Genomic DNA, 15,435 nt, shown 5'->3' with positions numbered 1-15,435 from the left:
TGGGACTTATCACACATAAGTTAAATACAAACAAAGTAATATATTCAATATAAAAATGTATTATAAATTGTATAAACTGTACACATTAAATATTTGTACTTTACGTGTACTTACATCACGGATTTGTCACGCACATGCGGATTGTTTTCACAATAGTAAAAGAAACATAAAGTAACTAGAAAGCATTGTAATCAAAATAGTAAATTTTTATAAAAATATCTTAAGGATCGTTTACATACAAAAATACATATTTCTTTGTTCTCTTTTTAGTAATATCATGCATTTGCTTAATTCGAATAAAAATAACAAATAATGAAAATATTATATCTTAATGAAACCAGCAAAATTATAATATATACCAAAGGTATATAAAGGCTCATTCCTACTGCTGCCATGATGTTCTAACTTTGATTTAAGTTTAGTTTATGGCAACACAAATTAAATTAACAAATGCAAAGTACTAATACTGTTATTATGCATCACGATCCTTGTTTCCTTTTTTATTAGTGAATCTTATTCAAACAAAGGACCATTAGTTTTTGAAATTGTTGCACCAATGCCTACAATATTTAATACAATATTAAATATTTCTGTTTATATATATATAACATCTATTACCTTTTCAATGACTTCTGACATACAATTTTCTTTATTTAAAGAACGGCTCTTTTCACTTATAAACAATTTACTAATATCGATACTTTTCAATAAAATATCGAAATCTTCCAAATATAATCGTCTCATACTATTAATAAGTTGTGAAATATCCACATAGTCCATTGGCAACTTATGTTTCTGAGAATGAAAACAGAAACCAATATATACTTGTAGAATTACTAAGGATATTATTATTTAATAAATATAAGATGAAACATACCAAAGATTTTATTAGGCTCGGACTACCTATGTCTCCTTTATCAAGAGCCTGTCTTCTTTTACGCTCAGCTAATCTAAATTGTCTTTTCTCTGACCGCGATCCTATTATATATCGTATGACCTTTTTGTTCTCTGTATTCTTCCAAGGATCGTATGTTTCTACATATTTCTTAGATATAAAACAATACGTAATAATAATTACATATTCAAAAACAGTATAAAATAATAACTACTGAGCGAAACCTCATTCCAATGTTTCATTACAGGTGCGGATAGACATGAAACCGTTTCCAAAGGTACTGTTCCTAAGCTTTGCGGTGGGTCAAATCCAAATAAATAATTTTGTATGTTTCCACTACTGGCACAGTTTGCGACATGAGCCTACAATTTTCTTAATTATAATTTTCAAATATCCACTTTCTATTTTTATATATATTTTACATAATGACTTTTCCGTACCTCGTAATTAACAGTATCAATTATGTGAGTTGTGTCGAATGGACAATGCGATTTTGTAGAATGATTCTTTTCACCACATGCTTTCAGGTGGTAAGGTAGCTTGCTCTTGCGAATTCGATGCGTTTCTTCATAAGGACACGTTACTATCGGATTTACTATTTCCATTGTAACCTGAATAATTCGTCGAATGACACGATGAATTCTTAATTAACAGACGTACGACGAAAAATAAAACGATAGTCACTAAGTCACCTCTGATCAAGATATTATAGATCAAGAGTCGACGAATGTGGCCACGTGTTACTTGGCCAAATAACAAAGTGTAACAAAGCAATAAAACAAGAAGTAAAGAAAACCGGAAGAAGCTTCATGGGAAGTTTAGACAGGTCAAATGCAAGATATAAACTAGGAAATATTTCATTTTGTCCTTTAGGGATATTGGAACAGCTGATTGTTTCTAGTCGAAAAGAATTAACATACACCAATGTATTTGTATATGTATATCGTTGTTTATAATTCCAGTGTTACAGAATAGTATATGTAAACATTTATTTCTGGACAAAAGAGGACACAAAGAACCTCTCGTTCTAAAAGATAAGATCCATAATAGTTTATTGTCGATTAGTTAAATCTCTGAATGTTAATTTCTTCGTTTTATGTACAAGAATTTTGTTTACTTCCACTAATATGTATATACACATATTGTGTTACACAACACATGTTAATACATAATAAAGAATAAACGGAGTTTTATAGGCACTTTTAAACGTTGCAAAACGATATTTCCGCGGAGGGAATCTTTTAAAAATTTATTTTTACTTCTTTGGTTTAAGCTTACACGCTTTGTTCCATTCTGAGAACAGTATCGATCATTCACTTCGAATTATTACAAAAGTTTATTTTACAGAGATTCTAATAATAAAAAATCTATAAATAGACTATACGAGGTTTCTTCTTTACTGCTTTCCGTAAAGGAGAGATATAGTTAGTGAAAAGTCGTTGTTTCGAATATTTAAAGAATATCAATCACGAACATCATAACATTGAACAACGAAATGCACGAAATAAACAAATAAATTTAAATGCAAGCTTTAGATGTATCGAAATATTTTTTTCGTTAAATGAAATGGCTTTATGTAAATGCTGACAATTTTTAATCATCCAAGATTGTTTCCAGTGGAAATATTTGCATGTATTCAATTAACTGAAGTATAAATTAGATAATTGTTTTATTAAGGAAACTAATAGAAGTATAATAAATACCACATAAATGATATGGGGAAAGAACATCTTTGCATATGTGGTTTTTCTGTATTTTGAGATTGAAACAACACATCTATAGTTAAATAACCTTGCACGTGCACGTAATACATTGAAAACTATTTATAAACGAAACACCGTCACCGTATTATTGACTGAAATAAGTTGGTCGACGCGACGCAGCGAGCATGGTGTTACAGTTATAAATATCATTTATGTGGTATTTATTATACTTCTATTAGTTTCCTTAATAAAACAATTATCTAATTTATACTTCAGTTAATTGAATACATGCAAATATTACCACTGGAAACAATCTTGGATGATTAAAAATTGTCAATATTTACATAAAGGCATTTCATTATTTTTAACGTGAAATACATAGGGTAGAAGTCAAGGAAAGGTAATTTCGTTCAAAATGTCTGACATTTATATGCACCCGTGTGTGTGTGTGTGTGTGTTAACAGCGAGTACACGCGAGTCCCCATGAATTTTCAAAACGGATTTTTTCAAAAACAAGCACTCGCGGGAAAATATTTAATTCTACATCTTCGGTCTATCTTTTCGAAAGCAAAGATTCGTAGGAAAATATTTTATTCTAAAGTTTCGATTTCTATCTTATTATCCTACCACACCCTTTACGACACGCTAAATACTCTATGATTAAAAACTAAAATGAATACTATTACATGCAATATAAAAATATATGTATATGTATATCCTCTGCATATAAACGCAACTTTTGACTATTGTCAATTTTGTTTGCACATGCTATCGGGCGATACATATAACAATAATCGACGTGCCAGGAAAGAGGTGGAAATCCGACGACGACTGACAAATATACCAGCCTAGTCTCACGCAGTTTTAAAGCAACTGGCCAACCCGAAACTGGAAGGATTCCATTCGTGTGCTTGACTTTAAAACGAACTCCACGTGATCTGCACTCTTAGTACCGCTAATTTACTTATCTGAGTGGAAGTAATTAATTAATACCTGTGTATTCAAATATCAATATCTAAAAATTCGGTAGCTTCCAAATATCTATATAATAACGAATTTTTCTAACTGAGATCTATTGTCAATTTTATAGTTGCGGTATCTCTTTTATTCCTCCTTCAAAAGGTCAGTGACTTTATTCCTCTTCAATATCTCTTTCAGTTGGAGATTGCTTCTTTTGAGGAAGAAAAGAGCCTCTGTTATTGTTTAACGATGAACCGCTAACGCAACTCACGTTTTGTGTCAATTAATTAATTCATTGTAAGAGTACATATCTAAGATCGTCAAAGATGCAAAGGGTTCTCAGCTTTCAAATGGCTCGAGGATTCGGCGAGTCGAGCGAGTTCGTGACGAAACGTATGTGTTTTTCGTTTATCTTTTCCGTTGGTTTTATTTGTATTCTCTGTGGCTTCTTGCTGGGCCGTTTCTCCACGCAAAGGATCATAGAATCCCATGCGGAAAGGAAACGCCTCGAGTTGGCGGGAAATGGCCTCGAGAGCACCGAGTACCTTCAACATCTCCTCCTGGAGCAATTGGACAGGTCGAACCTCGACGAAGACTTTGAAATGTTCGTAGTCGTTCTATTTTAATCTAAAAATGAAAACCATCCTTGTACTTATATTTAAATGTTTATGAAATCCAGGAACTGGGAGTCCTTCAATTCGAGCGAAGACGATGTACGTCGAGCACACGGAATCCTGTCGAATTTGTCGTTCATTCAGAAGGTCGTGGTACATCCATCGTGCATCGTTGCAAATGCTCGAGGGTCCAGAGAACCTGGTGATTTAAATTCTACAATGTAGCTTTAAGTCTATCGGTTGTAAAGTTTCACTCACTCTTAAATGTTTAGATAGGTATGTTGTTGTGTCAGCTAGTGGGGAAGGTGTTGGTATTGCTTTGGAACTGGCAAAGAAGATGAGTAAGATCCAGAGAGAATACGGTTGGAGACCTCGTCGATCCCTTATTTTTTGCTTAATTATGGGCTCATCGGATCCTTGTTTAGAAATTGTGACCAGGAACATTTTCTTGCGCTCTAGGATCATGGCTTACGTTATTGTACATCAACGAATTTTGCAAGGTTTGTGCACATTCATCTGTGTAACAAGGAAAAAAAGATTGTTAGTCTTTCGTATATTTGAATTCATTATAGGCAGAGGTCCCTTTACTGCGTCAGGGTCAGATGTAGTAAAATCCGTGGTCTTTAAAGCTGCCAGCACTGTAAAGAATATACGTTCTCATAATAACCAATTGATACCTTCGAAAACGTCTTTTAATAATACACGTCGCCTCGCAATAGGTATACCGCATGCAGAATTGTCGTTCATCGTAAGTAACAATAACATGCATAAATGTTAATGCAATGGTTTCTTGTAAAGTTGGAGATTGCTTTTTTGTAAATCTAGAACAACAGCGTCACCTTCCACGAAAACAATCATGAAAGACAACTGCGTAAAATAATTTTAGCTCAGATACTTAGTCAAACCATTTGGAGGCTATCGGAATGCTTAATCATGAAATGGAATCCTCGCTATTTCAACGAAACTGTTTCCAAGGCATTGGAGTTGATAGATAGTAGTCAATTTTTGATAAACAAAGGTACTTGGAATGAATGTAAACAAGTCAAGTTTTAGTTTACTGAATAAAATTGTATTTTTCCTTTTTTTAGATAAAATACAAGAGATCTCGGTCAGATTATTGTTTAACATAAAGATTTTAAATGGAATGATCGATGCAATCGATAGCATTACGTATGTAATTTTTGTATGATACATTATATCGTTATGTTTACATAGTTTAACATTTTGGAAGCATACAAAATCTAACTTCTGTTGTAGTCTACTCGATACAAGGATATTAAACGATTTGATGATGGATTTAGATAGAGCTCTTCTCTGCTCAGATACGAACCAACGATCGAGAACCGACTGGGTAGAGTTTTTTAAATTAGATCATGAGCCTTTCAATGTAATCTCAACACGCCTTAACGAGATAGTAAAATGTTACGAAACAGCCGTCGAACTGTTACAAAATAAATAATGTAAATGCAATAGTACAAAATACTTAGGTACAAATATTTCTCTCGAACCAACTGTGATAACAGCAGAATTATAAAATATGTATTCATGAATTGGAAATATAATTTATCCAATTCTGTTGCTACCACAGTTGTTAAATGAATAAAAACTTTTATTCATTATTTAAAAATAAAATTTACCCATCTCCGGGTACTGGTAATCAATTACCTCTAAAACATTTCTTGTATACCAACATACTTTTTTAACACTTTTACCATATAATTAACTGTACATTCAGGAGTTTCTATTTCTTATTCACTTATTATAAATCATGTAGCCACATATTCAGATGCATACAAGTACAAAACATGTATTACCTCTAATTGTAACAAATAATACGAGTGTAATACTTGCACGATGTATCCTAATTCATGCCTCCTATACCGTATCTTATTTCTCTCTCAAACTGCGAAGCATCGAGCGTTCCTTCGATAGCTTTGCAATCAGGATTGAAAACCGAATATGCGCTAAGTTCCCCTACTTGTTTAGGTCTGGTATGAGTATTCAACCAAATAAATATTAATGCAGATAAGGTAAGGTATACCAGTCCAAACTCAAATTTAATTGCAATTACGTATAATGTTGTCCACAGAAGGAAGTAGAGTAGTTTTATTACTTTCCTTAGCACTGTATATTGCGAATGGTCTACACTATCCTCTGAAGAGATGCTTTCGTTGTCCTGGATATCCTGCAAGCTTCCAATTCTTAATCATACCGTACTTCTGTATACATTTTGTAGTAAATATCGTTTAAGATTTTGTTTGTGCTCGTGGCCACAAGGTTGTTACAAGGCAGTCATTAACTTATTGTTTGGTTCATAATGTATGTACACACGAAGTGCAAGTGTCATACTGCTGTCAAAACAAAACATGCACACTGGAAACGTTGCAAGGTAACCTTACCTCGGCATCATCTGGCGACGCTGGCAGCAGCTGTTCCTCGACAAACTTACCACTATTCCACGGTAAGACATTTTGTATCGCATTCTTAATAGAATTTGTCATCTCTTCTCTTCGTCTCCTACGTCTATAAGCATCAAGTTTCTCTTTTATATCCGTCTCGTGCATAACGAAACGCGAGCGTTAATTTTGGTTAATTTTCTCACTGACAGTCGCGTTCAGTCACGTTTAAGCGACTAACGAAGATTGGCGATTCGTTTCAATAAGCAACGCTCATTTTGCAAAACGATTGGTCGTTAAATGTACTTAGAACGTATTGTATGTGATTGTATGTGGGTGCTTGTCACGTGCGAGAAAGTTAAGCAAAAAAAAAAATATCAATCGAAACCGTTACAAATACAAATTTAAATCGTGAAACACGTGTGCATGGATGAAACAAGGAAATATTGATATATATTGTCAGGAGTTAATAGTTGAAGGAACATTGTATACAAAATTTTATTTACCGACGATAAAGGAAGGAACACACGCGGTCGATAAATAGATAGATTCAGTGATCGATAGAAATTTAAAAGTGCAACGCGTTTAGTGGAGCGTTGTTGAGTTTGGAGTTCTTCATGTCGAGAAATAAGAAATAGGTGAGTCGAGAAAGTTTGGATGTTTTAATTATCTAATCTAATATTAATTAAGGTGCTTTAGATTCTAAGGCTTGGAGTAGCTTATCTTCGGGGAGAAACTTTCTAAATGTGTACCATACGTGTGCACATTATTCACAGTGATGCTTTCTAGCACAGGTGTTTAATCATTCTTCCTGTGACATCATCTATTAATAACTATGTCTGTTAACAGCGTTAGATCGAATTTATACGTGCGCTTCGTTAACGCTTCGTCTATTAATCGTGTTAAATAATTACTTATCCCGTCATAATCAAAATCTGCGACGCTGGTTACTTGTACGTATCTAAAATTTGTTTATTTATCTTCAGCGAAGTATTTTGTAACCGACTTCGAAAAGAAGGAGGTTACTCAATTCGACATGTATATATATATATATACATATATTTTTTTTTAGATATCCATAATTCCAGGAAAATGCGCGACAAGTTGCATCAGAACCTTTATACTAGATAATTCCTCGCATTTACATAATACTTGCTAATCTCTCTGACACAACAGCTTAGAGTTGTAACGGAGTTCAGAGAAATCCAATCCCTCGTGTGTTTTAAACATTCGAGCTTCCAGGGATTGTAAAATTCCTCAACATCATCGAGTCTATTATAGTTTCAAATAATTCTATTATAGTTCTCGCGTGACTCAACACTTCGACGTTCCCGATTTATTTGAAGAGCGACGCGTTACCTACCAAGGATAGGTCTATCACAGGTGTTTACATTAGTTTAGGAGTTACTTTGTTGAGGAGATATTAACAGAAAACCCCGACCAATCAGAGCGCTCCAAAGGCATACTCGCGCTCTGGTTGGTCCGGAGTTTTTCATTATTATTTCCTCAACGAAGTCTCGTACAACATTTTCGCTAACGAAAAAGTTGTTTCAAATCACCTCCACTCTGTATATACAGGGTGTCCCAAAAACGTTGTAATATCTTGAAAGGGGTGGTTCGGGAGGTGATTTGAAACAATTTTTTCATTAGCGAAAATGTTGTCCGAGGCTTCGTTATGAAGATATTAACGGAAAACACTGACCAATCAGAGAGCGCGGATACCGTTGGGGTGCCCGCGGTAGTGTATGAGCGCGGCCGCCTAGCGCGTAGACCACGCCTACCGCGGCCGTTCCATTGGCATACGCGCGCTCTGATTGATCCGGAGTTTTTCATTATTATCTCCTCAACGAAGTCTCGTACAACATTTTCGCTATAGAAAAAGTTGTTTCAAATCATATCCTGAACCACCCCTTTCAAGGTTGGGAAAGTTCCTCCGCGAAGATAAAAGCTACTCCAAGCCTTAGAATCTAAAGCACCTTAATTAATATTAGATTAGATAATTAAACATCCAAACTTCCTCGACTCACCTATTTTTTATTTCTCGACATAAAGAACTCCTAGGTACAACATTTTTGGGACACCCTGTATTTGTCTACAACATTGCACTGTACTAAAAGTATCGTACAAAAAGTACGTTGAATATTTCTGTGATAGCGTTACCCATCGATCGTCGTTTAAAATAGAAAACAGTATTAGAAACGTTATCTCTGCGAAGTTTATTATTGTATAGTTCAGTTCCCCCCCTCTTTTAGACTCGCCATATTTGACTCGTGAAAGTATTCGTCGCGCAGTGGCGTTAAAAAAATGTTTAATCTAACGTTTGACCCTAGAGGTCTGAAACAATTCCGCGAGTTCTACGCCATTGTCTATAAAATCCGTATATGTATCTAGGTCTCGCGGTGGTTGCTTCCATAACCACCTCTTCCAAACACACATGTAGACGTTCGTTTGGAAAGCGCGCGTCTGCGGCTCGAGCGTCTAATCCGTACTCGAAATAAATTGTATAACCGATTATTCTTAACAGAACACCTGGAGATAATACTCAGCCGTGGACACGTGGCGAGGCAGCATGTCCTTATCACCTGTAAGAACCATAAACAAGGAGAATCACGTCTTCAACAATGAAGGAGGAGGCATGGAACTGACGAAGAACCATAGTTCCGGTCATCTGGCCAGCGAGAGCGGCAAGGATGGCCGAGTGTTGGTCCTGTACACTGGCGGGACTATTGGAATGATTAGGAATGAACATGGAGGTACAATAGAATTACAAACTTCCTGTTTATTCTCTATGTGTTAGTCAGTAACCATTCTTGTATTAAATAAAGAAAACAATATCAATTACTGAATGTCGCTTGGAACCAAAGTCTGCCCCAAGTTCTAATATGTTCTATAATCAACAATTTCTAAGCTCTATATTGTTTTGTTCTAGTTCTTGTGCCCAAGGCGAACGCGTTCGTGAAGAACCTGCGGAACTATCCTCACATGCACGACCGCGAGTACGCTGAGAAGCGGTTTGGAAGCATGGGACCCCTGGTGCTTCCGTAAGTGTGTAGATATCATTAGAGCTGATGATTCTCAGCGAAACGCTGGGGAAAATCGGCGGTACTGATAAGATAAATATTACAATTGCGTGACGTGCCTAAGCGTGCCTCTAAAACGTTTCTTATCGCTAGGATGACCGCCACGGACAGCCGACGAGTCGTTTACAGCGTGTTGGAGTACTCACTGCTGTGCGACTCTAGTAATATGACCATGGACGACTGGATCCGTATCGCTAATGATATTAAGGTATAGTTTCGATGCTACCCAAATCATTATTGCAGACCTTGGAAATCATAGGTCAACATTGTTGTAGGTGTTCGATACTCTATCTTGTCACGTTCTTAATTAAGAATTAACATTAATGTTCTCATGAATAATAGCATGGATTTCATCAGAATTTAGACTGATTCTATCTACAGTATGTTTACATCTCGTTTGGCGGTTATCATTTGACCGTTGGATGTTTAATAAATTGTAGCGTAATCGATGCTTATTTATAAATGAAAGTTGATTTAAAACCTACATTATTTCAGCAATCTTATGAACACTTCGACGGATTCGTCGTGCTCCACGGAACGGATACGCTCAGCTACACAGCGTCCGCTCTGTCGTTCATGCTCGAGAATCTGGGCAAGATAGTGATATTAACCGGCTCTCAGGTGCCGATTTTCGACACCAGGAGCGATGGTTTGGACAACTTCCTTTCTTCCCTGGTGATAGCCGCGAATTACAACATACCAGAAGTGTGCGTGTTCTTTGGAACGAACTTGTTGAGAGGCAACAGGACTAGCAAAGTCTCTGCTACGTCTTTCGAGGCGTTCGACTCCCCTAACTTTCCACCGCTGGCGAAAGCTAACATTAAGATCGAAGGTTGATTTTTATTAGTTTGATTGATGTTATTTTGCTCTGCATGGAGCGTTTTATCTTTTAAGCAAGACGGGTTGCATTCACGCAGGGGAAAATCTTCGTAGATTTGTGCATGTGAAGATTGCCCCTGAATGACTGCAACCATCTCGACACAGGAGCAAACAGATGCATTCGTTCAGGGGGCAGTCTTGATGTTCTGTAAAAAAATTGTCATGCACAGAAGGTTGCGCCTGAATGACTGCAACAGCTTTGACTCAGGAGCAAATAGATCTACGTTATATATATTAGGTTGTCCTAAAAGTTTCTTTCGTGAGTTGCATTCAAGTATTTTATGTGGCAGTGTTTATATAAATAGACAATCTAATTTTTTAGACATTGATGCTGTAACAGTAATGGAGCGAAATGAATTGTACACAATTTTGTAATATAACTTAAAACATACAATATTGTGTAGGAATTAATTATTAATAAAACGAAAGAAACTTTTAGGACAACCTAATATATATATTTTCAATACATAATATATATTTCAATATTCATATATTGTAGATTTATTTATATATTATTATATTATATATTATTACATATTAGTATTTATATATTTATATATATATTGTATGTATAACATATATTTTATATTTCAATATATAGTATATGTATTTTCAGTGGATTATCGAGCAATTTTTCGCTCTTGTACATTGGAGAAGTTCCACGTGCACGCAGTCCTGAACAGGAATGTTGGGCTGCTCCGCATTTTCCCAAGCATAACCACGGATCTGGTGAAGGCGTTTTTGCAACCTACTATCGAAGGTGTCGTGTTGCAATCTTACGGGGCAGGAAACATACCTACGAATAGGGAGGATATAATGGAAGAACTACGGAAGGCTGCGAAACGCGGGGTGATCATAATTAACATAACGCAGTGCTCGACGGGCTGCGTCTCGGGAATGTACGAACCTGGGAAGCAGCTCGAAGATGCTGGTACGGTATATATCTTCAAATTGCAACTGTTCAGATTGCTCAGGTTGATCTCTTTTAAAATTCAAACACTCAGCGTTTGCCATATGTATGTAACCTATTCCAGTCTATTTCCAGTAGATAAATGACGATTTATGGCACGTGTCTCAAGATGTACGTAATATGCAGGTGTGATATCTGGTTGTGATATGACGCCAGAGGCTGCCCTCACCAAACTGTCGTACGTGTTATCAAAAAAGGAATGGGACACTGAAATGAAACGGCAAATGATGCAGACGAATCTCTGCGGAGAGTTAACTGCGGGACGACCACCTCAGCTCCAAGATCTAGACCTGGTGGAGGCGGTTGCTAGGTCCCTGAGGATCTCCTCGACTGCAGAGTTTCAGGAATTGGGCACCATTCTCTTTCCTGCTATGTTGAACGCCGCTGTCCTAGCGCGCGACGTCGTAAAACTCGAATCTTTAAAAGGATATGTAAGTGGAGATTCAATTTGATCGAACAGAGGCGCTTCGGCTTCTGAATTATGATCTTTTTTTTATTTCAGGGAGCAGACATTTCTCAAAGAAATGCTGATGGTCGCACTGCGTTACACATTGCCTGCTGTGAAGGAGATTTGAACGTCGTGCAGTGTCTTCTGAGAATGGGTGCGAATGTCCATATCAAAGATAGATTTGATCGTACTGTGCTCACTGATGCCATAGAATATGATCATCACGAGGTAAATATTATTCTGTTAAATAATCTTTCCAAATTAGACTCCTACCGATGTCCTATCAAACACTCAGAATATATTTATTATATAAATAATAAATCGATATTTAAAATTTCTAGATTATCAAAGTATTACTTCAATGTGGAGCTCACCTGCATGGAAGCGCATATCTGATAGGCGAGAAAATTTGCGCTGCAGCGGCTGTAGGAAATGTGAAACGACTGACATCGTTTTATTTGGCAAACGCTGACCTCTCGCAGAAGGACTTCTCTGGAAGGACACCGTTGCACTTTGCTGCATTGCATAATAACGTGCAAGCTCTTAAGTTCCTGTTGGATTATGGCGTAGAGACGACTTGCTATGACAAGATGGGTTTGACGCCGTACGACCTCGCCAAAGCGGCTGGTTCCACACAAGCGGAGTTGATGCTTTCGCTTCCAGACCCACCGAACCCTGCACCGAGTGTCGCGGTCAAAATTACTAGATGAAAGTACAAATGTGAAAGTATGATGTGAAAAATTATGAACTATCAAAGTATGACTGCAATGTTGTCTATGGTATATAAATTATCTTTTTATCGATTGACAATCGATTAATCCTTATTTATTTTCTAATTTATATACTTACTATACATGCACCAGCCTTGAATTAATCCCTCTTGATGACAAATTTTTTCTAGATCATGGTGTCGTTGAAAAGTGAAAGTCTGTACAACTATAATTATATCTGAATCATGCGACGGCGTTCCACGTCACGCTTACGCTACTATAATAATGTATTTCCTAGAGCAACATTAACTATAAACTCTTCTATGATATGGCTTATCGATAAATTTAAAGACTATTTTACGTGAGTAGGTAAAGGAAGAAACTACATTCTTGTGCAAAATATATTCTCTTTCTAGTTTATTCATACATAACAATACAAAAATATAACGAGGATACTCGAATATTAAAATTTTGCTCCAAATAGCATGTTGTGTAAGAGTTTTGGTGTGTATTATTCAGATAGATTCACTCACACGATTCCCAATTCGCTCATCATGGTCTTGAGAAGTTTGGGAGTAATCAGACAATCTTTATAAACATGAGCGCAATCGCGGTTTCCTTTTCGTCCCACGTTCACAGCGTTTTGGATGATGGTGCCATTTGTTACGTCCTTGAACCACTCATGACTGTAATACGAAATAAACAAAACATCAAACATCAGAACATGTATTAGAAACTCCATCTGGTTAAAATAAAAGTAATTTTATTAAAATCTTGCCTTGATAAACCATCGATTATCTTGTCCATACTCGTTGGGCTTTCCCTGTGCGCTGCTACTGAAACGATAGAGCAAACTACGCGTTGCAAACAGGGTGCCACATAGTTGTTACCAAAAACCATCTCATTGAGGGAGTTCTTTATTTGTGACCATTGCTGGTTATCTTCTGAGCCTGTAAGTCCATAGAAAAGAGTATAAATTTTCACAGTTATTTACAAGAGTTAAACTAAATAAATGCTTTCTTCCTCTACTTACGATAGTTTAGCTGAGGGTGGTGGTTCTTTGAAAACAGAGGCGTAGCAATGCTGAAGATGGTGGTCAAGAGGCCAACGAATCCGAGAGCTTTAGTGTTAACGTCGAGCAGTGGCAGAACTTCCCCATGATCTCCAATCCTGTGATTTAGAGGTATCGAGATGAAGGGGATAGTCACGGCCCAGTCGATCTGAAAGATTTCGAAGGAAAGATCTTGGCTCGAGTTGACCTCGAGTTGCTCGCCAACAAAACTCGAGTTTATTCAGCTTGAGAAGATGAGTTTTACCAATTTTTATACGAATCAGAGTTGAAATTTTATTCTGAATAAAGAACCCTCTTTAGAAAAGAAATAATTTTGATTGGTGGGGAAACTCAACATCTTCATAGAAACCTTTAGATAGAGTACATATCCGAATAGAACTTACGCGAAGCTTTTCTTGCTCAGAGTTAAAGGAGATCAGTCCACCTTTTGGACTATGATTAAATGTTTTACTGTGAGTCCTTGAAGCCTTGGAGTTTACATCAGAGTTGAGATTAGTTGCTTTAGTAGTGAGCAGCATGGAGAGAAAGAACAAAGTGGTCACTTCTACCGTCGCCATAATTTATATCCCTGAAATATAAAATAAAATAACGTCGTCACAAGGTTCAGAAGTCTCCTTTAAAAATCGGCGAGGAATAGTTTAAACGTTATTGAAACGTTGACAAGACTTACGTTTACGCAGGTGTTGAATCGACTAATTGCAGGCGAGCGCAAAACTACGTGTGACGAATCCTTGAACCCGTCGCCAGTTTTTGTACGGGCGCTAGCCTACCCTCGACAAATAGGAAATTTCCTCGAGCGAAATTAACGAACCTAAGAGAGATTTCTGGTCAAATTACTGTCGCGAAACTAAGCATTCGCCGCGGCGATTATGCCAGCCAGTCGTCGTCACGGCTAAAAACCTCGTAGGTTCGCGCTTACAATTCCATGTGTCGTAATTGCATTTGCTTGCACCCATATTATTTTCACCAGTAAGAGAGCCATAGTCATATAAGAGAGGTCCTCCTGAAATTTCAATCAATTTAGATACAGGTGACGTTGGAATTTGGCGTGAGAATCAATGGACGAATAAGGTACAATTGAATGAGAATATTGGAATCATTTTTTAATTTACTTGTCTATCCACTCCTATGCCACTTTTGTTGATGCACGCACACGAGGGGAAATTGGCTTTCGTGAATTTTCCAGGGCAACCTGCAGAACAAATTCCTCAGTTTAACGAACTCAAGGTATTCCAGTTTCTAGAGGTTTTCATGTTTTTCATGCATTCATAATACAGTTTTCCAAAAGATAGCTTGAAGATTGTAACAGTTAAAGGGCATCATCCTGCTCAAGTACAACTTGTGCTTTCATTTAAAATAAAAGAATTAGATGGATTTCGTACCACTTGTATTTGAATAGAAAAGAAGATTCTAAAGGCCCTTCTGGAAAACTCTTCACACCAGAAAGCGACTCACCTCAGTGACCATTGAAGATCTAGGAAGAGATCTTTCTACCTGTCAACAAACAGTGTCATTGCGAAAGGTGAATTAAGTATTTCAAAGTGGGTACACATGTTTACCAGCTACGAGAACAATGCGGCGACAATGGACGTCCTCATGCTCCCTCAGGAGAGACGAACGAGTCACGCACCGTGATAACGTCCTATGAAAATCTAACAACGAAAGCGAAACCACTGGGCCCAATTATGTCCACGGTTCGTCGTGTCGT

At 36.9% G+C, this 15,435-nt stretch overlaps 5 protein-coding genes across 17 annotated transcripts; 2 read left to right on the top strand and 3 right to left on the bottom strand.

Moving 5' to 3' along the window:
* Nucleotides 1-36: 36 nt before the first annotated feature.
* LOC128893859 (uncharacterized) lies at nt 37-2,199 on the bottom strand. Its single transcript, XM_054155141.1, has 6 exons — nt 1,588-2,199; nt 1,336-1,506; nt 1,120-1,257; nt 878-1,045; nt 619-795; nt 37-560 (listed from the first exon to the last, which is right to left on the bottom strand). Exons 2-6 carry the CDS (start codon nt 1,498-1,500, stop codon nt 504-506), a joined length of 705 nt encoding a protein of 234 aa, XP_054011116.1. The 5' UTR covers nt 1,501-1,506; nt 1,588-2,199; the 3' UTR covers nt 37-503.
* Nucleotides 900-5,638, top strand: LOC128893856 (uncharacterized). 5 transcript variants are annotated; one of them, XM_054155134.1, is made up of 9 exons: nt 2,617-2,998; nt 3,405-3,576; nt 3,757-4,162; nt 4,238-4,374; nt 4,445-4,672; nt 4,745-4,920; nt 4,998-5,190; nt 5,261-5,342; nt 5,430-5,638. In XM_054155134.1, the coding sequence occupies exons 3-9, from the start codon at nt 3,885-3,887 to the stop codon at nt 5,629-5,631; spliced, it is 1,296 nt and encodes a 431-aa protein (XP_054011109.1). In that variant the 5' UTR covers nt 2,617-2,998; nt 3,405-3,576; nt 3,757-3,884; the 3' UTR covers nt 5,632-5,638. The 5 variants fall into 5 exon arrangements, with proteins under 5 accessions (XP_054011108.1, XP_054011109.1, XP_054011110.1 ...); XM_054155135.1 differs by having other exon boundaries at nt 3,689-4,162; XM_054155136.1 differs by having other exon boundaries at nt 3,405-3,624.
* Nucleotides 5,639-6,025: 387 nt separating this feature from the next.
* On the bottom strand, nt 6,026-7,060 carry LOC128893863 (SAYSvFN domain-containing protein 1). The gene is made up of 2 exons (XM_054155146.1): nt 6,572-7,060; nt 6,026-6,357 (listed from the first exon to the last, which is right to left on the bottom strand). The coding sequence occupies exons 1-2, from the start codon at nt 6,734-6,736 to the stop codon at nt 6,034-6,036; spliced, it is 489 nt and encodes a 162-aa protein (XP_054011121.1). The 5' UTR covers nt 6,737-7,060; the 3' UTR covers nt 6,026-6,033.
* Nucleotides 7,061-7,079: 19 nt separating this feature from the next.
* On the top strand, nt 7,080-13,421 carry LOC128893851 (L-asparaginase 1). Of its 7 annotated transcripts, none has more exons than XM_054155121.1 (10): nt 7,151-7,206; nt 7,871-7,951; nt 9,093-9,321; nt 9,498-9,609; nt 9,742-9,856; nt 10,144-10,480; nt 11,144-11,458; nt 11,624-11,928; nt 12,000-12,173; nt 12,287-12,912. In XM_054155121.1, exons 3-10 carry the CDS (start codon nt 9,138-9,140, stop codon nt 12,653-12,655), a joined length of 1,911 nt encoding a protein of 636 aa, XP_054011096.1. In that variant the 5' UTR covers nt 7,151-7,206; nt 7,871-7,951; nt 9,093-9,137; the 3' UTR covers nt 12,656-12,912. The 7 variants fall into 7 exon arrangements, 5 of the variants coding, with proteins under 5 accessions (XP_054011097.1, XP_054011096.1, XP_054011099.1 ...); XR_008461413.1 differs by lacking the exon at nt 7,151-7,206 and adding an exon at nt 13,072-13,421 and having other exon boundaries at nt 7,641-7,951; nt 12,287-13,016; XR_008461412.1 differs by lacking the exon at nt 7,151-7,206 and having other exon boundaries at nt 7,642-7,951; nt 12,287-12,724; nt 12,847-12,987.
* On the bottom strand, nt 13,056-15,422 carry LOC128893860 (uncharacterized). Of its 3 annotated transcripts, none has more exons than XM_054155143.1 (8): nt 15,287-15,422; nt 15,183-15,221; nt 14,840-14,919; nt 14,398-14,730; nt 14,111-14,295; nt 13,689-13,875; nt 13,434-13,605; nt 13,056-13,341 (listed from the first exon to the last, which is right to left on the bottom strand). In XM_054155143.1, exons 5-8 carry the CDS (start codon nt 14,282-14,284, stop codon nt 13,185-13,187), a joined length of 690 nt encoding a protein of 229 aa, XP_054011118.1. In that variant the 5' UTR covers nt 14,285-14,295; nt 14,398-14,730; nt 14,840-14,919; nt 15,183-15,221; nt 15,287-15,422; the 3' UTR covers nt 13,056-13,184. The 3 variants fall into 3 exon arrangements, with proteins under 3 accessions (XP_054011118.1, XP_054011119.1, XP_054011117.1); XM_054155144.1 differs by having other exon boundaries at nt 15,183-15,217; nt 15,287-15,421; XM_054155142.1 differs by having other exon boundaries at nt 15,183-15,320.
* Between the last annotated feature and the right edge of the window lie 13 nt (nt 15,423-15,435).

Source organism: Hylaeus anthracinus, unplaced genomic scaffold (genome assembly GCF_026225885.1).
Source record: "Hylaeus anthracinus isolate JK02 unplaced genomic scaffold, UHH_iyHylAnth1.0_haploid 3, whole genome shotgun sequence".
Lineage (NCBI taxonomy): Eukaryota > Metazoa > Arthropoda > Insecta > Hymenoptera > Colletidae > Hylaeus > Hylaeus anthracinus.
Note: the sequence above shows the minus strand (reverse complement) of the source record. Positions and strands in the feature narration are given on the sequence as shown.